This window comes from Theobroma cacao, chromosome 9 (genome assembly GCF_053813885.1).
Source record: "Theobroma cacao isolate CCN51 chromosome 9, ASM5381388v1, whole genome shotgun sequence".
In the NCBI taxonomy this organism is placed as follows: Eukaryota; Viridiplantae; Streptophyta; class Magnoliopsida; order Malvales; family Malvaceae; genus Theobroma; species Theobroma cacao.
The window spans coordinates 34,337,777-34,365,323 of NC_142647.1; the positions used below are offsets into that span (position 1 = coordinate 34,337,777).

The 27,547-nt window shown below is 33.7% G+C and overlaps 3 protein-coding genes across 6 annotated transcripts; 1 reads left to right on the plus strand and 2 right to left on the minus strand.

Moving 5' to 3' along the window:
• Nucleotides 1-521: 521 nt before the first annotated feature.
• Nucleotides 522-2,825, plus strand: SUB1 (calcium ion binding protein). Its single transcript, XM_018128305.2, has 2 exons — nt 522-722; nt 929-2,825. Exon 2 carries the CDS (start codon nt 935-937, stop codon nt 2,603-2,605), a length of 1,671 nt encoding a protein of 556 aa, XP_017983794.2. The 5' UTR covers nt 522-722; nt 929-934; the 3' UTR covers nt 2,606-2,825.
• Nucleotides 2,826-5,398: 2,573 nt separating this feature from the next.
• LOC18589577 (cytokinin riboside 5'-monophosphate phosphoribohydrolase LOG8-like) lies at nt 5,399-10,031 on the minus strand. The gene is made up of 7 exons (XM_007014610.3): nt 9,862-10,031; nt 9,621-9,718; nt 9,222-9,252; nt 9,050-9,149; nt 8,864-8,934; nt 6,381-6,524; nt 5,399-5,656 (listed from the first exon to the last, which is right to left on the minus strand). The coding sequence occupies exons 1-7, from the start codon at nt 9,955-9,957 to the stop codon at nt 5,579-5,581; spliced, it is 618 nt and encodes a 205-aa protein (XP_007014672.1). The 5' UTR covers nt 9,958-10,031; the 3' UTR covers nt 5,399-5,578.
• A 3,064-nt stretch (nt 10,032-13,095) lies between these two features.
• LOC18589578 (alpha/beta-Hydrolases superfamily protein) lies at nt 13,096-20,830 on the minus strand. Of its 4 annotated transcripts, XM_018128228.2 has the most exons (11): nt 20,408-20,792; nt 19,766-19,858; nt 18,268-18,476; nt 17,935-17,963; nt 17,732-17,801; nt 16,404-16,548; nt 16,196-16,268; nt 14,335-14,481; nt 14,107-14,232; nt 13,525-13,683; nt 13,096-13,433 (listed from the first exon to the last, which is right to left on the minus strand). In XM_018128228.2, exons 1-10 carry the CDS (start codon nt 20,644-20,646, stop codon nt 13,594-13,596), a joined length of 1,221 nt encoding a protein of 406 aa, XP_017983717.1. In that variant the 5' UTR covers nt 20,647-20,792; the 3' UTR covers nt 13,096-13,433; nt 13,525-13,593. The 4 variants fall into 4 exon arrangements, with proteins under 4 accessions (XP_017983717.1, XP_017983718.1, XP_007014674.1 ...); XM_018128229.2 differs by lacking the exon at nt 17,732-17,801 and having other exon boundaries at nt 17,928-17,963; nt 20,408-20,788; XM_007014612.3 differs by lacking the exons at nt 17,732-17,801; nt 17,935-17,963 and having other exon boundaries at nt 20,408-20,780.
• Between the last annotated feature and the right edge of the window lie 6,717 nt (nt 20,831-27,547).

The following is a 27,547-nucleotide window of genomic DNA, read 5'->3' on the forward strand; positions in this document are numbered from 1 at the left end:
TTAACAAAATATGATTATATCAACATTAGCATATATTAAGATCTATAAGATCAAATGTTTTCAAAAAAATTATTTAAATAAAAATTTTACTTAATAAGAGAAGATAAAATATTTTAAAAAATTTAAAATAATTATCTTTAAATTATCATTATAACTATTATTTATAGTATTTTTAAATTTCAAATTATTTCTCTTTAATTATTATTATTTTTATTTATAATATTATGTAATTTTAAATTATCTTTAATAAAAAATTTGACACCCACGCGAAGCGGGGCACCACCCTAGTAGATTTAATTTTAGTAGCAAGCGAGTGAACTGGTGGGACGTCTAAATCCGTTGATGCTGACATGGCACCGCCGCTGTTCACTACAATTTTAGAGTGAAAGTGAAGTGTAAACAACCCACCCTGCCCTGCCCTGCTTTGCCTTTCATTCAGCGCCTCTTCTTTGCTTCTAGCCAAAGCCTTTGGCAAAGCGAACAAACCCACACCAAACTCAGAATAAGTTTTGTAGTATTACTTACTATTCTGTTTTCACATTTCTTTTTAGTTTATCGCAAAATCAACTCTCCGGATCTCCTTCTCTTTCTCTCTCGTCGCTTCCATTCTTCTCTCATTTTCTCTGTCGTCAAAGCGCTGCTTTTCTTGTTCAAATCCAGGATCTGGTTACTTCTATAGCTTGTTGGTTTCCAGAAAAATAGAGCCCATTTAACATTCACATGTAAGTGTTATCCAAATCTTGAGCTCTTTCCTTTCTATCTTTCATTTCTATACTGTCATCAAGATCTGATTAGTTGTTGCTGTTGGATTTTCGAAAATAAACAAAACCCATGAAGGAATCAGATTAGTTTTTTCATTTTCTATTATTAAAGTTGGTTCATCTGGAGATCTGATTAGTTTTTGCGTTTGGGTTTTCATATAAAACAGAAACCCATGAAGGAATCAGAGTTCAGCACTGAGCCAATTGGACAAAATCTGATAAAACTTATCAGCAACCTGTGTTTCTCAGTTTTTGTTTTCTCAGTGCTAATATTTACGGTTATCGCGATCACCTATCACCCACCAGATCCATGGCTGGAGTCAGCTCCAGCCTTAACCAAACTCTTCACTCAAACCGAAAATGCCACTTTCAAGAATGACAACTCCATCCTCAAAACCGGTGAGGATTTACTTGCTGTGCCAGCTCCCGCCGTGCCCCCTGCTTTGGCAGTCAATCCCATCACTGAAACCGTGATCGAGAAGTCTGAAGAGAAAATCTCGAATATGAGCTTAAAATCAGATTGTGAGGAGGTAAAGGTTGTGAATTGTTCGGATCCACGCGTTTTACTCGCGGTCGAGAAGTTTAATTTGAAAACTTTCAAGTTTATCGTGTTTCTGGAGTATCAAACTCCGGTCATTGGGTCGAAACCGGATGAGTGTGATGTGGCTTGGAGGTTTAGGAACAAGAAAGAAAAGTCGTGGAGAAAGTATAGGGACTTTAGAAGGTTCAGGTTTGGGATTGCGGAGAATTGTACCTATAAAGTGGTGCATGCAAATGGCTGGCATTCGGGCATTAACGCTCGGAGGCCTAGGAATAGACCTAACACCACAAGGAGTGGTGGGAATCCCAAGCTAGCACCACTGATACGTGATGAAGAGATAAATGATACTATTCCAACTCTGGGTTCGGAAATGAACTTTAGAAAGGGGAAGTATTTGTATTATGCACGGGGAGGGGACTACTGCAAGGGAATGAATCATTATTTGTGGAGTTTCCTCTGTGGTTTAGGAGAGGCTATGTACTTGAATAGGACATTTGTGATGGATTTGAGCATATGTTTGTCGGCAACTTACAATCCAAACAATAAGGATGAGGAGGGAAAAGATTTTAGGTTTTATTTTGATTTTGAGCATCTTAAGGAGGTGGCTTCCATCGTGGAGGAGAGTGAATTCTTGAGAGATTGGAAGAAATGGGATAGAGGCCATAAAAGAAAAGTGCCAGTCAAGAAGGTAACAACATATAAAGTCACACCAATGCAACTTAAGAAAGATAAGAGCACAATCCTTTGGAGGCAGTTTGATGCTCCAGAGCCTGAAAACTATTGGTACAGGGTATGTGAGGGGCAAGCAGCTAAGTACCTTCAGAGGCCATGGCATGCTTTATGGAAATCAAAAAGATTGATGAATATAGTGACTGAAATCAGTGGACAAATGGACTGGGATTTTGATGCTGTGCATGTGGTTCGAGGGGAAAAAGCACAGAATAAAGAGCTGTGGCCACATTTGGATTCTGATACATCTCCTGATGCTCTTCTCATGAAGCTTAAAGAAATAATTCAGCCTTGGAGGAATCTGTACATAGCAACAAATGAGCCATTCTATAATTACTTTGATAAATTGAGGTCTCAGTACAAGGTCCATTTGCTCGATGATTACAAGGAATTATGGAGTAACACAAGTGAGTGGTACAATGAGACAGGGCTGTTGAATGGTGGAAAACCAGTTGAGTTTGATGGATACATGAGAGTTGCTGTGGATACTGAGGTACTTTACAGGTCGAAGACACGTGTAGAAACCTTTTATAATTTGACCAAAGATTGCAAGGATGGAATTAATACATGCTGAACAGGTCGGGAATTAGCCCTTCTGTTGTTTTTCTCAACTTTCATGTTATTTCTTAAACTTTCTTGATTCTGTTACAAAATGTAATTGTCGAGATTAGTTCAGGCTTGGTGTTTTTTTGTTATTTTATTATTGTTAATGTTGGCAATTTCTGTTCATTCTGAAAACCCTATATATCTAGTAGTGGTATATTCAACTTATAGTGGAGTTTATTCTGTCCTAATACTGTTGAATTTTTTCTTTTTCTCTTTTTGTAAATGAATATTATTCTTATCTCTTGTACCTTGTAAGGCAAGAGCGAAGGAAGTCTATATGCTTTAATGACCAATTCAAATTCATGAGATGTGATTCCAAGAATTCTTAGAACATAGGAGTTGTGTGCATCATCATGCCTTTCACTGTCTTCACTAGTTGTTGCATGAGACCCTTGAGTTTTTTTTGGCTTCTTGCTGCATTTTCCTTTGTCAGCAGGAATTTCTGCGAACAGTGATGAACCAATGTTATAATAGAAATTCAACTTATTTTGCTTGGTGTTCACTGTTGGATGTTTTACTTGTCACTTGTATTAATGCCCCACAGTTGCATTCAAGCATGTGCACCAATGTATTTAGATGGAACAATTGGCTGCAGGGTCTAAATGCTGGTGTTGGACGGTGAGATTTCCATTTGGATGCTCCCAAATTTTGCAAAAGTTAAATCCCTTGACCTTTTATGATATTACATATCAAAAGACAAATCAAGCTACTTTATGTTGTCAACCAAGTACAACCAGAAATACCTTGATGTCTTCTGTCTATTTGGGAGTTGGGACTAGCAGTGCTTTCCAGAAGTTGTTATCAGCTGTCATCCTTACCCAAAGTTCTTGGGTTATATTTGATTTGTACTTGTCTATATTAGAAAAGAGTATATAGGGAAGGTAACTAGTACTTTTGCGATGCTATTGTTTAAAACTTGGGAGGACTTGGATCATATTTTGTCTAAAACTTTTATTACACAGAACTGGCGATGAAACATATTTTATTTATATAATTTACTTTATAAAAATTCGATATTCACTTTAATTTGTATTACAAACCTTGAATTGAGTTCAACTTGTTAGTCAAGCTGCTTAAGCTGGAGCTTTGCTTGAGTGTGATCGTGGAGTAAAGGATGAGCTGCATGAAAACCTCACTAGTGACATACCTCAGAATTGTAATGTGTTTTTAAGTAGTAATCACAATTTATTAGTCTTGTATACATATACGCTAGAATTGCAATGTTAAATACGTGAATATTATGATTTGTGTATCGTTTTGTTCCTTTTGCAATGTTAATGGGCTGCGCCGACCTAACATTTTTCATGTGCACAACATGTACTGTGGCAATAAGCAGGGCCTACGGGCTGCTGCTCAGCCTATTTAACACCTCTATGGACAACAATCCTATTGGCAACGCCATTGTACTTCATACACATGTTGCATCCCCTATTCCTTATATTGCCTGCTATCTTGCATTTTTAGTCATAATTATCAAAACTGCTTGCTGTTAAAACCTCACTTTGATGGCATTATATAATTTCATATGAGTATAAATGGATTCACATTTTTCCATTAATATCATGGTTATATTTTTGAGAGATTATTACATAAATTCATTTTAACATGTCAATTATAGATATGACAAACCAAGATACATTACGTAATTGAAGTTCATATTTAAATAAATTACCAAAGCAAAAGTTTTGATTATGTATCTCATTTTAAATTGCCAGATTTATAAATGGTGTAATAAGAAAGATTTAGGTAGGATTTAATTAGGTCTTAATCATTTGTAGCCGGTCGGTATGTATGGTTGAATTTCATACCTGACTCACACATATTAGCTAGCTTGGCTGACACTATTTGAAATCTGAAATATCTTATACTTTGACAAAGCGCAACAAACTTTGGGCCTTTAAATTTCGACCCAAATACTTCGAATGCTAACATTTCTTTTGAGAAAGTAGCAAAACAATATTATTGAGGATTTTCTCCCATTGTTTCTTGATGTTATGCTGTCATGCTCCTTCTTGTAAAAGTAGTTTTCTCAGAAATATATGGTTATCGAAGTTTGAATATTTGTTAAATGTTAACAATCATTTGTGGACCATTTTATGAAAAATTTGCTCTTCATTTTCAATTATGTTACAAAACTAGTGTTAGACAAATTTGATTTAAATTTGAAAATATTTCATGAACTTTAAATAAATTTTTATTTTTGCATTCAATAAGTTTTTTTATTTTTACTTTGTGCTAAATAAATCTTTATGATTAATGGTTGATTAATTATTACTATTCAAAATGCCTTTTGTCATCTTTATGACACTTGGCGCTAACGTGGCATACTGACGTATTATAATAGATGATTGACATAACATGCTGATGTAATATAATGATATAATTATGTGATATTTTTCACTTTTCATATTAATGTCATATGGATATAAAATGACATGTGATATTTTAACTATTTGACTATTATTTAACTATTAGTTATAAATGTCTATTTGACTTAAACTAAAAATACAAAGATAAAATATAAAAAAAATTTTAGAATAATTCTGGAACTTTTTAAAAGCATTATATATAAAACTTTTATAATCTGAACATGTTCACCTTAAATCCAAAGATGACTCGAACCCAAAATGACCCAAACCTTAATAATTTTGAATAATTAAACTAAATCCAACTAATCTGTCCGAACCCAATTCAATTTAAATTTTAAAAAATTAATCTAAATATCAAACTAAAATGATTTAAACCGAAATGAGATGATGAATTTGAAATAATCCAAAATTAAAATTATTCAATTTCTTTAAAACCTGAGGTAATTTGACCCAACCTCGACCGTACAATTGCCAACTACTCAAGCACAGACACCTATGTAAAGATAATATTGCAAGTAGGACAACGAAAAGAAAGTGTTTTTCCTCTTAAGATGCCCAAACGAAGCATACCGCTACCGATTCATATCATTAGTGCAGTGTTTGCCCCAGCTTTGACTCGGCGCCACTCGGTCTCGCTCGGGCACATACTCCTGCATCATGTGTTATGAAAATGATTGAAAACAGCCTTTGCAATATATGGGAAATTTCAAAGGAGATGTTTGCATGACAGCCTGTCGATATGTTGAATCCTCGTATGATATTAATCAAAGGTGTCCACCAATTTGACTGTTTCCATTCTTTAATTTATTTTATTTTTAATTAATTACCCTATAACCCTATTTAGTGTCGTTGTTCTAAATAGTAGGAAAAATATCAGAACCTACAAATTCCGAGTCGGATTAGGTGATTGTCAAACAATAAATATGTGTACATTGTCAATTGACTTTAGCTCAAGTGAGAAAAGTGAAGTGAGATTCGGGTAGAGAACCAAGGATCAAGTACCCATCGTACTCCTTCTTACGTTTTTTATTATTATTATTATTATTTTTTTAATGAGGGTAATTACAAATTGTACAAAAAAATTACATTCATAATCAAATAACTTGCAATATTATATCAAATATATGGTACATTTATGGAAGAAATAATAGACAAACTAAAACAAAAAATTGAACTAAACTGATCACATATATATATATATTATTAGCGCTTGTCACCTTATAAAAAATTTATAATATTTATTAATGAATTTTAATTCTGATGTCAAGACAAGAGATAACTCATTGATCAAGTGTGTGTAGAATGATGAATATAAAGGGTGGTGTGTATATTTTCACGATTGCTTTAGGGTTTTAAATAGTAGTAATAGAGTACCTCCATCTTCTGAATGAGGTCTTCAGCATTCTTTGCGGATATCACAATGTTCCTTGCACAAGGCTTGATAAATCCCTCTTCCACTCCTTTGTCAAACAACCCCAGCAAGCAATCATAATACCCATCAACGTTCAACAGACCTACCTGATGATCATTTTCAATTTAAGATTTGATGATGAGAAGAAATCCTGATTTTGATAAAGTACATGTAATTAAAGGATTTTCCTCTTTCTTTTTTTTTTAAATGTAGATTTCTAAAGAGATGATAGGAAGCATAAGATTTGGAGCTTCTAAGATGTCACCAACGGGTCATCAACCAAGAAAGTCAATATTCTTTTTCATTTTAACTCGTTTTCTCAAAAAATAAAGAAAGTCTAATGTGCTTTTAATTTTCTTTAGGACCCATACAAATACAATGCACGAGATATGATTGCTGTCATGACACATGACCACAAACATTAAAACTATTTCCTACTAGCTAGATGCATTCCAGGGAAAAAAGTTTAGGGTCTATGCAAGGGCCTAACAATGGGTGTTGAGTCGATTTCATGGCCATCCCATCACTAAAATTAGATGGCTCTCAAGTTGGAGGGCCTCATGATTTAAGAAGTCCAACTGTTGATTGAAAGAGTTGGAAAGGGGATTAGATGTTTATGGTTTTCCAAATCAACGTGCTTACTTTACTACCAAGATCAGAACACATTGAAAGAATCTGCCAAATTAAGCCAATTCCTTTTCCACTTGTTTGGGACTGTGTAAACTTGGAACCCCAATGTATGTCTTCTAATGAATGTTAATCTGTCCCACTCTATGTAACTCGTCATATGATCCGATACTTGGTTTTGATAAAGCATTAACCTTCAACGTACATGAACTATCAAGGCCAAAAACAAAACACTCACTCAGACATGTGAATGAAGCAGCCTAATCAACTAAAGAGAAAATCATCATATGTACACTTGATCAAAATAATGGAATTACTACTTCTTGGAAAATTACGTACGAAATGTCTTTAAAGGATCTAGCAAATGTTCCAAATTAGGAGTACATGCATGATTGCTTATCATAAACAGCATGGTGCAACGATCGCTAATAATTGTTGTCAAATAGCTATAATCTCAATCTGCAATAGAAGAAAGCTAGCTCCATGGGAACAATCAATCCTACATAGCCACGTAGTGTTAAGTTTTTTAAGGGTGAATACTTCTGATAAACTAATTATACATATTTCATCAACCAAACTAATAATAATTATAATAAAAAATAATAAGAAGAAGAAGAACTGGTAGTTAAATAATATGCAAGAAAAATGGCAAAGTAAAATTTTGTTTGCACAATGATATATAATGTTATGTTTAAAGGTATTATAAATTTTAAGATACTATATATGAGTGTTTTGGCCGTTGAGAGAACATTGCAATAACAATTTATTTAATATTTCAAATGTCGTGAAAAATTATTTCCTACGAATATCTCAATAATTAAAAATTTGAGATTTTAATTGAGAGATCTTGAATTTTAAATCTAAAATGAGAGAAATGAAATTATTAAAATTAGAGGACGTTATTTTTTATTGTGCGATCCAAATCACATATATATATATATATAAAAAAAAAAAAAACAAACAATCAAGCTGAACGGTATAGTGAAAATTGAAAAGACTAAAAGAAATGATTTTAAGTAGATTATCATTGATTTCTTCCCTCCTAATAGTGATAGAGATGAAAAATATTAATAAATAAAAGATGTCCAGAGGCAGTTAGCTTGATGGGGATATTGCTAAATATTATACTATATTAACCAATTCTTTGATCTTCTCCTATGTCCTCAGTTGGAAGCAACTCTTTCTTAACTTTACACTCTAGATGCGAAGCAAAACATTGAGATATCTTAAGTAAATCATTAGACATCCATTTGGAAGAGTTGGATTTGAATTTTGGGGGGAAAAAAGTGGGTATATGAGATAGATGAAATGTATGTCTGCCAGCATATATATGTAATAACTGATCGTAAATCTTTGATTTTGTGATTGAAGAAGTTGATATATCATTAGAATTTTAAGCGTGATATATAAAGTTTGAAAGCCTTTACATCAGTGGTGTTGTTCAATTCAAGTGGGCGAAGATATATATGTATTCATTCCTCACAATGTGTTGATATCATATATATTCTTTTAATAAAATGAAAATAGAATTGTAAATCATATTCTAGGCCGCTCTCTTTTAGGAATTGATGCCATAGCTTAGATTTTATTATTATTAATATTGACATATATATAGCTCTTTCAGTTCTCTACTTTTGTTTTGCTGTCTAGGGAACTTTTGAAAGTCTTAACTAGCCAGTATTGTACAATATTGGACATAGAGAAATGTTCTCGGGTCACTTTTATAGGATTGATCTTTACAATCTGGACATGCATAAAGAATAAGAAAAGAAGAAGAAAATTAGTGGAGGAGAAGCTGAGATATTATATGTATACTTACAGGTTTGTGATGGATGCCTAGCTGAGACCAAGTTATCATCTCCAGCAACTCCTCCATTGTCCCATAGCCCCCTTAGTAAACAAAATTAAGATTCATAAACACTGTAGCAGTGACATTAAGGTAAAATCCTTACATTCGTGTGTACTTCAAATTGCGTGGGCTCTGGGTTCTGGCCGGGATGCTTACCAGGAAGTGCAATAAAAGCATCAGCTCGACGAGCCATCTCTGCTTTTCTTTCATGCATATCGGATACAACCAACACTTCTCCTACTGCATGGCCTGATATCTGAAATCAAAGTATCAGCATCCTAGAAGAGAGAGAATTGAGCGTGAGAGAGTGGGTGTGTTCATTTCATACCTCAACTGAGACAAGAGCTGTTGGGATTACTCTACAGCAAAATTAACCAAAAAAAGAACCATAAGATGTTGGGATATTAATTATAAAATATGATGCATAGATGCGTACTAACAAGCTGCTTTCAAACAAGTTAGCGTGGTCCAGGTCTAGCCAGAAATAAACAAAATTGATACAATGAACAAAAGATATGATTACTGCATGCCGATGAATCAGCCTGCTGCCAGTTTTCAAACGCTTGAAAACAACAGCAAAAGAAAGCGTTTGCGGTAGAAAGAGACTTGAAAGGAATACATAAAACCAATAAATCCAAAAAAACACATGGATTCGTAGGGAGTCTACTTTTGTTATATTCAACACTAAAAAACGCTGTAAGTTTATCCTTTCTCTTAGTCATCTTACCCAAGAACATGACGTCCACCGTCATAAACTGTTTGAGAAACCAAACCCATTAACCCAATACTCCCACCTCCATAGACCAAATCCATCTTCCTTTCGACCTGCAAAATTCCCATTGAAAGCAAATTAATTAACTCATCAGCTAGCTTTGTCTTTGCGCCTGAGCATGTGGTGGGCGTATGGATACATACAAGAGAGAAACGAGAAAAGAAGCAAAAAGAAAAGAGCAAGAGAGAACAAGAACCAGCTGTCTGCCAAGATCAAGAGCTGCATCACTGAATATCTTTCTGTTCCCTGAATTACTTCCACAAAAGACACAAACCCTTTTGAACTTACCCATAATTAACCTCTACTTCGCCTCCAAATTAAGGAACACTACAGAAAATATAATGTCAATAGCTATATATGCATATTTCGAAGTCTCCCTCAAAGAAGTCTCCACCTCAATGTATATGGTATAGTTTTTAAGGAAAGGCAATATGGTCAAATAATTAATCAAATGTTAATGTGTGTACTGTAGGGCTTTGCATGACACGTGAGAGATGATGTTCATAGCATGGCCCATACTTGAATGATCTAAATTGATGCGAGTTCAATTTTGAGTCAAAGAAGATTCTCCCATCCTTTTACAAATAATATATCTATGTTTGGTGGGTGCACCAATAAGTTATGACTGTTCCCATTTCTTGGAGAGAATGAGGGATTCATCTCCTCCATCTCTTTGCAAAATCGAATTAGGAGTCTGTGTGTTTGGTGGCCGCTAGCTACTTGTTTATCAAAAGTCACCTCTAGGCTCTAACCCCTCCTGCATTAGATATTATATATACAACTTTTTGTCTTCTGGCTCCCATGGCTGAACCTAATAGGAATACAATAGTAGAAATAAGTAAATGGAAGGCCAATGACAAGAACAAATTTTTCCTTGATTGATGAACCATAATCATTAGAGACAAACCCATCCCATGTATTAAAATACTTTCATTTCTTATATTTTTTATAAATAATAAATAAAAAAAAAATAAATATCAATTAAATAAAATGGTTAAATGAGAAGGGCTATGATTGTATAAGACACAAAATTCTGTAAATTTTAGCATTTTCTCATTGTTGGTATATACATTTAAATGATACCAACCTTTATCACCCATGATGTAATCATGATGGCCAAGGCCCAAAGGGGTCATAACATTAAAATGGATTCAAGCGTGCATTAAGGATGATGATGATGCGGGGGCCACATCAAGCCCACCATTGATAAATGGAAAGATTTTCATGCTTTATCATGTTTGCTTGAATGATCATGCCAATTGCCATTGGTATCTATACACTTAAAATATTGAGAACCCAATATGAACTTGATATATTATTATTATTATTATTTTATATAACAAAACATTTCTTTCTGGTGGGTTAACTCTGTTTTTTTTATTATAAACTTTTAAAATGTGTGTGCCCCAAGTGTGACAAATTTGCTTTCTAATATTTGAATATGGCAAGAACTCAATTTTTTTCACATATATAAATTGATTTTATATATATATATATATAAATTGATTTTATATATATATATATATATATAAATTTCAATCAACTCATATATAATTAATACATTTCAAGACAAATTAGTATAGACAAAAACTAACCGCCTTGTTAAGATAGGAGGAGTATTCAATATTATATGAAGTAGTAGTAACCAACAGTACCCAAGCTCCAATCCAAATTTGAATAAATAGCAAAAAGTTCCCTTTGACAATTCTAAAAGACATAATATCTTAAAATTTTTTTGAATTGTTTAACAAAAATTAAATAAACTCTTATTCTTTTGTTGTGTTCAATCAAGCTCTTATGATTTTCTTTTGAATTAAATAAACTCTTATTCTTTTATTGTGTTCAATCAAGCTCTTATACTTTTCTTTTGAATTAAATAAACTCTTCTAATTAATAATTTACTAATTATTATGAATCAAAATATCATTTGTTATTTTGTATCATTAGATGTTAACGTAACAAACTAACATAATATAAAATATGATAATTATATGAGTCATTTTTCACCATTTAAGTATCATATAAGTATAAAATGACAAGTGATAATAATCAATCATTAGTCATAACCACCTATTTAATCTAAAACAAAAATACAATAATTTGATTGAATATAATAAGAAAATAATAATTTGTTTAAATTTTATTCAATAATTTAAAAAGATTTTCTCAACCTTTATTTTATTCTAAAACTAATCTTTCGCTCTTTGGTTGCTGAGGCAGACAACTTTTTTGCCACCAACAAATCACATGATTCTTAACTTGTTCATGGGCAATGGATCTAATAAGTCAAGATTAGGGTTTGCATTTTGATTTGATTTTAACTAAAACTTAGGGCTCAAACAGTAGCTTGTAGGTTGTTAATTGCCAAATAAGTTTTGCAGCCGTCAAGACTTGAGCGCCAGTTAAGTTCCAAGTGTCAATTTTTGGAGTTGATATCTTTGGCGGTGACAGCTGACGGCCGCTTCGGTGCCTCAACCCCCACCTCTTTTTCTTTTAGTGCACTGCTTCAGTCAAAAGGGGAATTGATCAGGAAAAAGACCTTGCCATTTTACAAACTCCCCAGATTTTTTTCCCAAGTCAGTGATTTTTTTTATGATTGATAGCATCATTGGCACATGCTTCATTATTTTAATTTCTTCTAGACTAGATATATATACCATAGAGACAGAGAAAAAGTTTGATTAGGTACTTCTACCCCACAAGAGAACACGTAAAAGCGCATTAAACCTACAATTCTAAACGACAAAATAATGCCCCCAGCTCCATTATTGCAATGACTCGGTTTTAAGTACTATAAATTTCAGACTTAAATCACATGTCTCTTAAAAATTTAAATTCAAGATTAGTAATAATTGACTTAAATTTTCATATAACTCGTAATAATCAAATGAGATATCACAATCTCACTTATTAAAATTCTTGATATCCTCGTTAAAACTATACATCATAAGCACAATCAACGTGAAAGCTCATATCTAACTTACACATATATTGATAAAAATTATAACAATCTCGGTCCAAGCATCATTGGCACAATAACTTTTCGAACTTAAATCATGTTAAACTCAAATTATTAGTAATAATTGATTTAATCCCTTATCACGATTTGTGTTAAAAAAACACATCTTTTATGACTAAAATCAACACTCTTAAGATGTCAACATCTGATAATTTAAGATTGCAAGAAAAGTTGCGGTCTGGTTGAGCTTGATGTGTCCCAGGCACCAATGACCAATCCAGATTTTAGCGGAAAATGTTTCTTACTCCTCTTTTCACTATTGTTAGAAGAGACTCAACATCCACGTTGGAATCCAACCATATTCTACGCCGCTAGAACATCACACAATCATCACCTCATCTTAGTTTGGCCATCGCGCAAGTTTTATTTCTATGATTTTTCGCTTCCAATCACACATTCAAGCACATAAGATTCTCAATCAAAGTAGTGTAGCTCTTCGAAATACATACTGTCCGACACCATTTGAACACATTGAAATATTGCAGGGCCATGGTTTCTTCAGATTCATGCTTTGCCTATGTAGATAAATTGGTCTTTTCAGCACTTGCAAAAGCAGTCAAATATCATCAAACATTAACGCAATAAAAGAAAACAAAATCCCCTTTCTGAGCTAAGGAATATATAGGCTTCCTGCTATATAACATTGTTAATTGCTTATGAGTTGTGGAAGAACACCGGTGGCAAGAATTGACAAGGTGACATTCAATTAACAATCGTTGCAAATCTCAGCATTCAGCCTCCAGAAAATGCTACATATAAAAGGCAGTCACGAGGAGAACTTTTTTAGTTGCTTTTTGGCATGCTACTTTGAATTATGTACAGTGTGTGATTGGCAGTTACCTTTTGCAAAGGAATATCATGAATGCCAATGATGGATATAGGAGTAGCAACAAAAGCTCCACCATGGATTTAAATGGTTGTTGAAGCACTAGCTGGAGATTTATAATGGCGTGCCACAAATGACTCAACAAGTGGATTCACAAGATGTGGAGCTTCATCCTACATGCACATCCATAATAGAGAGATAGAAGTGACTAACAACATATTATAATATCCACGAACAGCAATCCATTCTGATCAGTGTTTCTTTAAATGACACTTCCTTTAATCAACAGCAAACCAAAGGCCAGTATTTAATGCCAAATTTTAGAAAGCATATATTTAAATATTTTAGGGTAAATGGTCTAAATGATATCTGGTAATCTTTGAACATGATTGTACATGAAAGAAAGATGTCTGAAAGTTCATTCTTGTAAACACACTTCAATGTGTCACATTTACTCTCGCATACATGCAAAGAAGCTTGTCTCAACACACACACACGCTCGTGCGCACATGCCCGTGTGCGATTGTGTGCACGCGAGCATGTGTGTGTGTGTGTGTGTGTGTGTGCGAGAGAGAGAGAGAGAGAGAGAGAGAAACCTGAGGGCAGTGGCCAACATCAGGAAGGATGATAAAGTCTTCTACGGAATCAAAATTCCCATAGGCTCTTCCAAGCTCGATTCTTTCCCAGGGATCCTTATCACCCCATGCTATCAAAACAGGGCACTGCAAAAAGATGAAACAAGAAACAGAAACTTATCCATGAAAGTAAACATTGGACTGGAGGGAAAGAATATGGCAAATCAGAAATCAGTTGAAGAAACTCACCTTCACCCGTGGCAGTAATTCCTCAGGGAGGGGACCACCTGAGTAGCATATGAACTCAAGAAAAACATCAACAGCTCCAGGCTCTAGTCCTGGATGCAGGATACTCTGAACTAGTTCTTCAGTAACTTGAGAGGTGTCATGGTAACACTAAAATGCAATGCAGCAGAAGCAGTCAAGGCATTGCTAACTTTGTGCTTCTCTTTTCAATAAATTTCTTGGTTTCTCTATATTACACTAATGTGTCATACATATTATCAAAATCTCAATCTCAGTTCTCGATAATTACTTCTTCAATGCTACAATACCTCATAACCATATAGCTTCAAAGTTTAGATATAACAGCATTGCTAGCTTTTCAACTTAAAGACTAAGATACCATAAGTCCATGAAATTGGAGATTATGTAGGAAGCTGTCAGAGGCCCGCTAGTAAATAATCTTTTTCATTTTTGCCCTTCAACATGAAGCCTTCTAGGTCCTATTAAACCCAAAATTATTCTAGTTTATAACATTTTATAAGAATATATTTACGGAAATAAAGCAAAGGAAAAATAATGAATTGAGAAAAAATGATAAAAGCCCCAAATGCAGAAAGCCTCTTTCACCAACCAAAAGGCCCAAACAATTTTCCTTTTTTTTCTCTTTCCATTTTTTTAATCCATTTCCTTCAATGATAAAAAGCCCTATATGCACATAACCTCTTTCACCCACCAAAAGGTTTTCCTTCTTCTTTCCTTCTTTTATCAATATTATTCCCCTTTTCTTTCTTTTCTTTTCTTTTCATCTTTCTGTTTTCTTTTCATCTCTCCTCCAATTCTTCAAAAAAGTATTAATGATAGCAAATATTTTTAATGGGATTCTTTTTTTACATTCTTCCATTCTTACTCATAAGATTATGAGGAGAATTATATTATTTCACATATATCTTTTTTATTTTGGTTCAACTTTTTAATTTCATTTTATTTACTATGTTTATATTTGATTTGTTTTTTATTCCCAATTAACAAGGTTTCTTTATTTAATTTATTTCTTTCAATTTAAAATTATAGTTGGTTTTAATAAAATCGAGTCTTTTATTTATTTATTTTTTAAAAATAAAAAAATTACCATCAAATAGTTTTTTCTGAACCCTAAACCTCTTCTATATTAAGTTTGTCAAATGTTATCTTAACTTCTCTTTACAACATTTCTAGAATAGCTCTACTCTAACAGCACTTTCTACGGAAACTTCAATTGGGTCAATTATGCTCTTAAAGGCAATAAATGTAAAAATATTATCATCTTATAATCAAAACATCGGTTTTAAAAAAGATTTTTTTGAATACTCATGTAACATGATTCATGTGCAAATTGCATGCTGAACAAAAAGAAGTAGCAGCAAATAGTAGTGGACTACCATGGCCTAACATATAGGTCACAACCACACATATAAAGGTGACTCAAAGCAAAGCATGCACCATTAAGCTTTCCCCTCTCCTTGCCTATTCAATTCTATTTTATCACCAGTCCAATAACTGCTCAATATCTAGCTCCTAGCCCTAGAGAATATTCAGTTTTCACAAAATTTCACATATCAAGGCGACTCTTTTGGATGCTAAAAATTAAGAAACCAAATGACAAATTAATCTGGAAAAAAAAAATTGAACTTTTATTGGTTGTAGGAAGAAGAAACTAGTAAGCATTGAATCATAGCTATGTGGTAAATCTGTCAAAACACTCAACTTGTGATACCTACTAACTTGTTAAAGCCTGTTCTGGGGCCAAGGTCAGAGGTTCAAACCTCAGTAACATCTAGACAAGCTAACTTACCCAACATATGTAAAAAGATTAATTCATTTCTTTCAAAAGCCATTAGAAGACTACCTGGCAAAGAATGCTTCTAACAGATTCCGGTGTGGCAACTGATCTGAAGAAAAGTTTGCCCACTGCAGTATTCCTGCCAAGACAGCATTACTACATTAAAACCAAGATGACTAGTGCAAGAATCTTTAATAAATGATATAAAAAAAATGAACCAATTTTTTTTTCCACTAAGCTGAAAGAAAGAAAAATGCTTCCAAATCAATGTTACCTCAGCAAACTCTGAAATGATGTGATGAAAGGTCTTCCAAACCATGGCTGCTTTGTAATATGAAGCATGCGCAGAGATATATTTAATAGGAGTATACCCCTACAGATCTGTGGCTTTGTGACTGCTGCTTGAAGACCAACCAGTCCTACATGAAGACCCCGTTATTTTAACAGGCATATTGCTGTTATTATTAATCTCCACAAAATATGAAATGCAGACAAATCCAAGCTTTGCTTGTTTTTAAAGAAAATAACATCAAATGAGAAGGTCTGCATCATTCAGACAGAAATATTGGCATCCTAAAACTACAGGAGTCCACCAACATTGTAGAAGTAGGTATCTAGAGGCCATAACCAATCAGATAAAGTGAAAATGACTGTCAACAAATTTTAAATGTTTCTGAGGACATGAGTTGCACAGTATTCAAACATCTCACTCAAGCACTCTTGACAACTCTATTAGTATAAGGGGCTGCCTTGCATGTCAATATCAATTTCCACATTTATGAGGTCATAACAGTACATTTTCAAGCAAGAAGAATAGTATAATAATTTAAATAGTGAGGCAAATGGGAAAGGAAACACATGGAACCAGCAATGAAGAGTAAACTGTAACTGGAAAACTAACTTATATCCAGGCAAAGCAGGTACACAAATGTCAAGAAAGGTGGTAAGTGTACCCAGATTATATGCTTTCCCAGAATGAACTAAATTTAAATATTCTCAATGGTGAACCTATACGTCAAAGGGTAATTTAGCAACTTCCTATGGTTTTTCTTTTTTCTTTCTTTACCTTATATCAACTTAACAAGCAAAAATGTTATGCAGCAAAAAACACCCTGTTCAGGTGTTTTTATTATGCCAAAAGCTTTTTTTTTTTTTTTGAAAATTATGGTTTATTTCATTGTAAGAGGGAGACGTTCCCTCAACCACAATAGGTGAGATTTTGTGCCTATAGGTTTCAATGTGAAACTTATTGGCTCAAAATCCTCACCCCTGTTGTGAACAAAAAAGATCACCTCTGTACCCAAAAACCAGAGTGCCTGTCCAACTGTACATCAAACAAGGCCACCAAAATGCCTCTACAAAACAAAAAAGACCACCAAGATGCCTCTGCAATGCAAAAATAATAAGGCCTCCAGAATAGCTGACAAAATACATCCCCACATGCACAATCAAACAATTTTGTTAGCCAGTAGAACACCCCCCCTTTTTTTTCTGTGGAAGCAGCGACCATTCTATTATACCAATAGTTAGGCATGCAGTCTAATGATATCTCCTCTTTCCTTTCTTACGTTTTCAGAGGAATATGAAAATATAGTTTAGAACCTTTAATTGGGGGAATCATCTTTTTTGCCATCGGGGCAGAAGGAAGGCACTGCCATGGATGCTCAGCAGCCTAAAGGAAGATCAACAATAAATAAACAGAACAAAGATAGTGTTGTCTTGCCTAGCAAAAGCAAAGCCAAAAGGTACTAACTACTAAGTCATAATGGGCAAGAGAAAGGAGATAAGAGTAACATACGAAACACCTCATTGGAAAATGCATTTAGCCCAGTATCTGCAGGTCAGTAAGGTTCATGTTATTACTTCATTCTCACAACTATAATACCATCATATCCAGAAATAATTATCATGAGTAGAGGAGCCACTGAAGTCTGAAACCTATCAAATATAAATGGCTACCAACTTTCGAACTATACACAATTGGTAAAAGCCCTCAAGAAAAGGAGTTGGGTACACGGCAAGAAGGATGTTAAAATTTACTGTAAATTATACTAAGACATCAGCTAAGCATCAAAATGTGTAAAAAAAAAAAAAAGTAATAATCTGACATGAATTAGAACAATAACAAGGGTTGTTACCTCCAATAGAGTTGCATATAAAGAATGCTTTGTCTTTAACCACACTGCTACAAAAATCATTCAGTTGGGAAGCCCAGGTCTCAAATGTATAGAATGAGTCCCCAACCTCACGAGGATTTGGTTTGTCTGAGTATCCATAACCAATAAGATCAATTGCATACACCCTATGTGATTTTGCAAGAACTGGAATATTTTTCCTCCAATGACTACTGTACTAAGCAAGAAATCACAAGAATTGATCATCAAGTTTGCAGAAGCAAGTTATTAAAAAGAAACATTTAAAACAATCAATAATTGATATACTGTCAAGCATGCATATACCAATTGGCTGATTGAGAAAATAAACTTTTGAGGAATGGAAAAAACTCAGAAAAAAAACAAGAAACAGTCTACTGTAAGTTCTAGATTGCAATGAACCATCCAAAAATAAACTGGTGTGTTGACAATTCTCTAAGAACAAGGGCATCTAGCACAGCATGTCCTATATATCTCACTATTGGGCATTCATAGTTATACAAATGATGATTAATTACATTAAGAATGCCAATTTAATTAGCCACCTTATGCTCAAACCTATCAAAATATGCCTTTTTGTTCCATTGAACCCTTGGATTCTTATGACTAACATAGCACACATATCTTGCCAAAACACTCTTTTTGTAATTTCCATACTTGATTCCCTTTGGAACAAGGCTCAAGGCTTCCCTCACTCAAAATTTAGCTGCTATGACACAAGTGCACCAAGGAAGGCCAACAGATCTATGGAAAACGGAGTCAAGACTAAATGTTTTGAGGAAGCACAATATAAAGACTTCTTTATTGTTAGATAACTTCATTAATTGGCATGCAGTTTTGCTGCAACCAGAACCTAAACCACCACCACTAACACAATCACAACCGTTGCAAACAACATACACATCACTTCGCAGTTTCTTTAAATACTTAAAACCTGTCAAGTGAAACTTAGGGTAATTCTTAGTTCAAGAAGCAAAATGTTGTTTATTGGATAATAAAGACATCTTAAAATTCCAGTTCTGTGACATCACTCAATAAGAAAAATGGTAGTAGAAAAGATAAAAGGGAAAGGAGAGCCTCAAGGAAGGACATAGATGACAGGTGACTGCAACCACTTTTGGCATGTTGCTTGACATTGAGGTAGAGAAAAAAAATAATTTTTAAGAAAGTTGTGAGGATCTAATCCTCCACCTCTCTCAACGCAGTATTATTCATTACCCTCTCATGACACAAACATGTGCATTAGCAGCAACATTGTCAAGAAAAACAATTTCATTATAATATACATGAGAGGTCTTAGAACAGAAGAATAATAACAACCAAGGCTTTTTAGGAATATCAACTTGATTTCAAACAAAAACACATGCATGCAATGCAAAATATGAGAATACAAAAGCACAAGTACATTGAGCAATTTTATACAATCAATACCTATAGAAATTACTTGTCTGCTAATGAGAAGCGAAATTTCAATTATGTAGACCTGTTTGCTCCAAAACCATGTACTAAAACCAAGGCAGGACCGCAGCTCCCAGAACATTGATAGCGGATTGAGTAGCCCCTCCAATTCCATGTACTGTAAAACAGAACATACGCCTTTAAAACTAGAGAAAAAAAAAGTTATTGAATTATAACTCGCCTTTGGGCAACTGCAGAGTATAATGACGATGTTGGATAATAAATGTTATGAAATAGAGTAACTTTTACGCTACAAACAGAGTGAACATTTTATGGTGTCAAAAAACTATTCCTTGGCATCAAAAAGGCGGATTTAAGGAAATTTCTAAGATTACAGTGCCTCTCAAGACTCCTAATCCAAATAGCTAGTTAGGAAAACGTATTTGTATGAAATGGTTTACTTGGTATTTTGATTTCGTAAAGCGTGAGAGGGTGTATATAACTTTATGGAGATTCTTCTTACAACTATTGTGCTCCCTACTAGATTAAAATTCCCTCAGAAAGCTAAAAATCAACACCCATGGGCATTCTACCTCTGCTTTTTAGCTGTATTTTCCGCAGTTCTAAAAGAAATTCAACTACTTATACAATATGCTAATATAGAAGAAGAAGAAGAAGAAGAAAAGAAATTAAAGCCAATAGAAAGGGGAACGATATAGAAGAGTACCAGCTTTGAACGTGAGGCTTGGGGCTGCTCTTGTCCAGAATTTGATCACCTGTGGTGGAATGATCACTTGAAAGGGAGCATACAATGAACCCATTTGGCCTGAAGCGTGAAAGATTGGAAATTGAAGGGAGGGGCGACGCGGAAAGCTTGGTTCGTCGAGCAGAGAACAGTGCAAGAGGAAATTCTAGTCTTGACAAGGGCAGAGTAGTAAGAGAGTTGGAGCCGGTTGCCATTAGCATTGAGGCGAGAGAAAGAGAGAGTGTGTTTGTGTGTCTGACACTGACAGGCTGCGTGGAGTCAGGAGCGGTTCAGAAAGCAAAGAGGAGCCTCAGATTATATCTGAGGTTTGCCAGTGGTGGGTGTTAGTCCACGATGCCAACATGCAACTCACTCACACGGCCTCTCCCTTCTCGCTGAGCGTTGAACCTGGACGCTGGTCCAGCGGAATCGGGTGGCTTGGCTTGTCGCAAAATATTTGCCATGTATTAGACCGGCTAGTGATAGGATGGTAAATTAAGAAGAAATTAATATTCAAATTCATTTTTAGCCAAATCAATTGCCACTTGACACTTATTGCAGGTAATATGATTATAAATAATACGATTGTAGAGAATATAATATTATAGTATTTGATATATAAGTAATGTAATGATTAAAATACAGAGAGATAATGTTGCAGTGTTTGTTTTATAAGTATTTTACAAAGTATGTAATGTTGATTTTTCAAAACTATCTTTATATATTAAAATACAAGTTTAACATGTATTTTTTATTGTTAATTTTTATATAATGTTATTTTTTAAATATATTTTTAATATCATATATTTTATTTTTCATTTCTTATTACAAGTATATATTTTATTTTTATTTTTAATATAATTTTGTATATTATATATTTTATTAAATTTTTTTTTAAAGATAATATTTTATTTTTATTTCTTAATAGGTTGTATATGTATACATTAATGTGATAGCTTCCTCTCTTGTTTATGAATCTACTAGTAATGATGAATAGTATGAGAGAAGAAAAAAAAAACCCAAATTGTCTTTGCAATGCTAGAGGAAGAAGAAAAAATGAGCAGTACACAAGTGTTCTCGTTGACACTAAATAACATCACATGAGATTTTTGTGTTCAAGTTTTAGATATTAGAAATACAGATCAATCAAGTCGTATAAAGCTAATTATTGCTGTCAGAATCTCCACCAGCCGTTGCATGTCGTGCAGCAGACTGCAGATTCTTTGCTCCTTTTAGTTAGGCTACTAAGCTATAGCTACCCGAATCTGTTTCTGCATTTCATCTCCACAGACCCTCAGGTAAGCATCCGCCTCCTGCTGCCTTGTTGAATTCTCAGCAAATTGTCAGTTTGTTTGCTTAGAAAACGGAGGAAAACAAAGTGGGAAAAACAAACAAAAAACGATGCTTCCTTGTTGTATTATTTCCAGTGCCTTGGGTCTTGTCAAATATGCCTATTCTAAATTTTTACTCGAGCCAGGAATTGGAACTCTTTGTGTTACTGGGCTTTTGTCATCAAATTATGATATATCTGCTTGCCAGGAAACAGGATGGAGTACATATCTGCTATATAGCTTTCAAGTTTTAATGAAATTTCAGCTACAATTTTTTATATCTAATTCAGTTGAGCGGATGTTTTAGCATTTTGCAAACCGTTGCAATTACAATTAAGCCTTCATTACTTATGAAGAAAATGAGAAAGTGTCTTGTAACCAATAGCAAATTGGCAACAAAATGCCCATAATTCTCAATCTCCAATTAATTTCTTCTAAAAATATCATAAATTCAAATTAACTTGCTATCAAGCTAAAACAAAATATCAAGCATAACATCACCAAAACCATATAACTAAAAATCTTAAATGAAGTTCCTTGATTAATGCTCTAAACCAAAAGTCATAAAGTTATAATAAAACCAAAGTTGAAGTCACTTAAAGGATAAACCCACCATTGTTAAAATACAAAAGAGTTCAAAGTTAATAACATTGCTAAAGTTCACCCAAAATTGATAGCTAGTTCTTTGCAATAACAATACCCATCATTGCTTTAGATTGAGCCACTAAGCAAAGCCTTCACATAAATTTTCTGCAACTCCTCTAACAATGAAAATATATAATTTATCTTCCACATATCACTAGAAATGATATGTCCGCCTAACAATTTCTTCGAGAGTCAAACCTTCAACTCCCTGAACTATCTCAACTACACACTTTTTTAACCTCTCATCTTCAGCCATGAATTGAAAACAACTTGCTAATTTATCAGTTCCTTCCCTTGCACCTTGACAGATTTCTCCAATCTTATCCACACTAGATTAGAATGCATGAACAATGTTGTCACCATTACTTTTTGTCCTAGTTTTTTTACGAGTCACCTCTCTATCACCTTGCTCTATAGTCCTTCTTCTAGCAGCAGTGGATCCCTCACTATTGGTAGCTTGAGCAGGATAACATCATCATCACCATTGTCATCTTCATCAATAGTCAATGCATTGAAAGCTTCTGAAGCTACCCTTGTTGTTGCAAATGCAACTTCCTCAGTTTCTATGTTCTCCACTGCATCAGCTGGTGACTTTGCTCCTTCCCCAATTGCTCTATCCTTCCCAAATATAATGGCTAATTGATCAAAGTGAGGGAAAGGATTGTTTCTAAGTCCTACAGCAGCTGGGTAAATCTATATATATAACCAAATATAAGGCATCAAAAAACCATGCAAAAGTTGATCATGGCCATCTTAACATCTGCTTTCATTACCACTCACAATCAAGCAACCACAAACACACAATATTACCAGTGTACAAATTTTGTTATGTTAGCTTGAATGAGACCAAAATGAATTAATCCACTCAACACACAAACTTTTTTATAAATGATATACACTTATTTAAATAGAATGCACAAACTTTATTCATAATGATTTTTTGTTTTCTTAATACTAATACCCCTGAACAGCTTCCCATTGTGACAGTAATGTGATTCATAATTTACAGCCCTAAACCTAGTCATAAGTTCTGCTAAATCCCTTCAAAAATACATGGCAAATACCATGAACAATTTAAATAAAATAGAATCATTACCTTAACCCAACCAATCCAAACATCATCATCACAAGTAACACATTTCTTGACATCATCCCAACCGAATCCAGAAGCGGAATGCGATATCATCTCAGCAACTTCCCTATACTACGTCTTCAACAACCTCATTCTAGAGTTAATATGGGGGATAACCCTTATGTTGCAATTTAAGATCCTTTCTTTTATCCATTTCTCAAGTTGTTGCAAGTAACCAGGCTTGAATGTCCCATTATCTCTACCCCAACTTCCTTCATTCACAAGATCAACGCAGCTGTCAATTAAGACTCCATCTTCAGTAGGTGTCCACTGATGGGTGGATTTTTTGCTTGTCCTCCCTAATCCTTGAGAGATACAACGTCCATCTACAAGCATAAAACGTAATATAAAAAAGGCATAATAACAATTATATAGTATACAATAAGTAAATTAAAAATTAAAGAAGAAACATAACTTATCTAATTAAGAACAAATACAAATATATCTCAATCAACATAAGTTTGAGCTATTACAAATAAAGCATACAACATTTGTTGAACCAAGTAAAAAATTAAGTTTCATTTCTAGAAGCTATCCAATCATTCCACATTTCTTGTGCCAAGTTATTTCTCCAAGTAGTCCATGCATTTGATGTCACAATGTATTGGGTCATATCAGCATTTTGCATCGCTTCTGATTCCACATACTCTTCATTCATTTCATTCTCAAGTGGATCATGTGTCATTTCTCTCTTAATGTGATTGTGTAATAATGCGCAAGCAGAGATAATTTTACATTTTGTTTTCACTGGGTACCAAGACCTTTCTCTAAATATTGCTCACCTCATCTTAAAGAATCCAAAACATCTCTCAATAACATTCCTAGCACCAGAGTGTTTGTAATTAAACAATTCTTTTTTTGAACGAGGAGTACGATTTTATCTCCATTCATTCAAATGATAACGTTGACCTTTATATAAAGTTAAAAATCCCTCCCCATTTGTATACCCAACATCACATAAGTAGAAAAAATCTATGATAAAAAATTTAATTTTAGTTCATCACTCTAAACAATGTCAAGCTAAAATCGTTAATAATTTAATGCATATTTTCCTCATACCTTTTGCGACTTTTAATCCATTTCTTCTAGATATTGCATCTTGAAGACCCTAGAGTCTGAAGCAGAACCCTTCCATCCAAGTAAGATATATATGAATTGCATATCCTGTGAACATCCCCCTAACACATTTGTAGCAATTTCATTCTTCCTTGTTCTGTATTTAGGCTTATCAATTTCCAATGCATTGACTTTAATGTAGGTTCCATCTAAAGCACCTAAACAATTCTATTTTTTTCAATAAAATAATGACAAAAATTATCCTTTATTTGCATTTTTAATAGATTCTTATACTCAAGCTATAAATGTTTAAGAAATTTTAGTTCACCTTAAACCATTTCCATCTGAAGTCAGTTGAATTCTCGGGGTACAAGCTCTGGCTTTTTTAGCAGTATTGATTGCAATCTTGAAACAAAATTCAAAACTAAACCAAAATGCCTACTCACTGTGTCACCACTTCTAACAAATTCTCTCTTTATGATCCTATTCTTTGCATGATGAGAAATGATGTATAAAAAGATAGCCACCATTTCCTCAACATTCATGTTTTTTGTTGGTGTAAGCCTACCAATGCAGTGAAGCATATTACATAGGTTATAAAATGCAGCCCTATCTATTCTAATATTTTCAATTCATGTTAAATAAGAATTAAACACCATTCTCCTAAAATTCAATTGCCTAATAAGATGTCTCCTATAAGTACTAGTTTTGGATCTTTTACACTTTCTAGTATACATTAAAATATGATAACATCCTTGAACCAAAGTATTAGCTAAAAATATTATGTTAAACAACTCAATGGCTAATACAATAGCAGACACGATAGTTGCAATTTGCTCTTGAGAAAATCCTTCCATTGTGTGAACTAACAATATAAAAAATAATTAAAATCATGAAATATAAACATTATATAGAAACAACATATACATTATCAATCAGAATTATTCAACAAATAACATTTGACATGATTTAGATGAAAAAAGTTACACGAGAGAGATTGATTTCACCTTGTAAATATATTCCAACATTTATTCTCTTTTATCTTTAGAGTAGCCAAATAAAATGTCACTAGCTTTACTTAAAGAACTATAGGCCCTTCATTTGATACATGGGAATCTAATTAATTAATTAGTAACGGTTGTCACAGCAGCATAAGTGCTAAGGAACTTGATATATATATATATACATGCTTGGAGGGGATTCAATTTTGAAGAAAGCTTAGTGCTGTGTTTTTTTTATTATTATTTTGAGGTTTAGATTCTTTACTAATTAATATTCTTGAATAATTGGCTACTATTAATCCATTTTTGTTTTTGGCTTTAGATATGGCTTATTGGATTTTGCCTTTCGAAACTCAAAATCACTAGCTATAGCTCATTGTCAATCATCCTAATTTAGACTTAAGCACAGCTGCACTAATCATATCTAACTTGCAAAAAGTTTTGAAATTTTAATGTCTAATTAGAGATCTGAGAGCTTTTCTTTCAAGACCATGATTATGATATCTCTCTCAAGACTTTTTTTTTTTTGAATAATTATAGCACTTGCCATTGTTTCTGTCCAGCAGGATTCTAGAATAAAGAACTAAACAAGCATAGCAGCCTAAATAGATATATGAACAATAAGTTGAAAAGGGTGGGGATTAAGAGACTCATGCTATGAGCTTCTCCAATTCCTCCATAGAATAATTCAAAGCATGAAGTATCATTTTCTTCACCTCTAATTTATCCTCTTTAGCCTTATGGTTGTGTGGTAGAACCCAAAACTCCTTAGTTAAACAGATGCATTCATGAATGTTTTCAGGAGACACAATGTCAAGAGCAAGTTTTATGCATGACTTGAGATTTCTCTCAAGACTTACTAAACATCAACTAATAAGGAAAACCCAATAGAACAAAATCACTATGTTAGATTTCAAAAGATCTCTAAAAAAATTTAGAGAACCTGAAATTTCAGAAGATCTCAAGAAAAAATTACCTATGCCTCTTGTTGAAGATTAGCCTAGAACTCCAATGTCTCTTGACGATCAAGGCCAAATTGTTTCACTGATAAAACAAAAATATAAATATGAAGAAAACCCAAATTAAAAGAAAAAAAACCCAATTTGAAGAATCCAAGAAAAAGATAAAAAAAAAAAAAGAGAAAGTAAAAGAAGAATGGGAGATTTCAACCCACAATTGCAGATGATGAAGAAGCAGGACCTTATTGCCTAGAAGAAGGAAGAATGACTTTAGCAAAATGGAGAAGAAACAGCAAACCTTAAACCCCAAAAACAACAATGAATAAGGTTTAAAAGGGATTGTGAGTAATTTTTTTAAAAGATGATGGGTAAAAATGTCCTTAAAGATATTGCAAAGTACAATGTAATGTGATTGCATTGGTTTTGGACTGCAATCACATTACATCCTTTGACTGCAATGTGATAGCATTGCAATCTTACGTTGTAGTGGTCTGTTGCAAAATAAATACTGCAATATAATTTAATTGTACACATTGTAGGGAATGTGCTCTCACTTCCCTCATATCAAATGCCACCTTCTCTAATAGCTTAAGCAGTCTTGATCAGTAAGGAGTTTGAATAGGCAGATCCATTTTGCCAATCAAGGCTTGACATCATCAATCACCAAGGGTAGTGGTTTAGACAGGTTTTTCCATTAATGGGAAAGTTGAAAGACAGGATAGATAAGTGTAAGCTAATTAAGTAGATTCATAAATACTTAGTTAGTACGTCAAATGAGAGGATCACGTCAACATGCACATGATCTAAAAATCAATTAACAATTCGAACAAGGTAAATTCAAGTTGTTTGTTGCTATAAAAAAAGAGCTTACCATTGGCGCAGAACAAAGTTCAGCTCTATTAGCTGGTCTCTAAAGTTGCTTTTTGATCTAAACACCCAAGATTCTATTGGATTCGGTGGGGTTTTTGGTTTGTTGGATTTTTTTACCCTAAGTAGAG

What these genes read in the sequence shown, in the direction of transcription:
- SUB1 (XM_018128305.2), top strand. Translation starts at nt 935, where the DNA reads ATGAAGGAATCAGAGTTCAGCACTGAGCCAATTGGACAAAATCTGATA.
- LOC18589577 (XM_007014610.3), bottom strand. Translation starts at nt 9,957, where the DNA reads ATGGGTAAGTTCAAAAGGGTTTGTGTCTTTTGTGGAAGTAATTCAGGG. An exon ending in GGTGGACGTCATGTTCTTGG is followed by an intron (nt 9,253 to 9,620) that starts GTAAGATGACTA and finishes ATTTTGCTGTAG; the next exon opens with AGTAATCCCAACAGCTCTTG. An exon ending in TAGGCATCCATCACAAACCT is followed by an intron (nt 6,525 to 8,863) that starts GTAAGTATACAT and finishes AATGATCATCAG; the next exon opens with GTAGGTCTGTTGAACGTTGA.
- LOC18589578 (XM_018128228.2), bottom strand. Translation starts at nt 20,646, where the DNA reads ATGCTAATGGCAACCGGCTCCAACTCTCTTACTACTCTGCCCTTGTCA. An exon ending in TATATGCAACTCTATTGGAG is followed by an intron (nt 17,964 to 18,267) that starts GTAACAACCCTT and finishes ACTGACCTGCAG; the next exon opens with ATACTGGGCTAAATGCATTT. An exon ending in GATGATTCCCCCAATTAAAG is followed by an intron (nt 16,549 to 17,731) that starts GTTCTAAACTAT and finishes GTCTTCATGTAG; the next exon opens with GACTGGTTGGTCTTCAAGCA.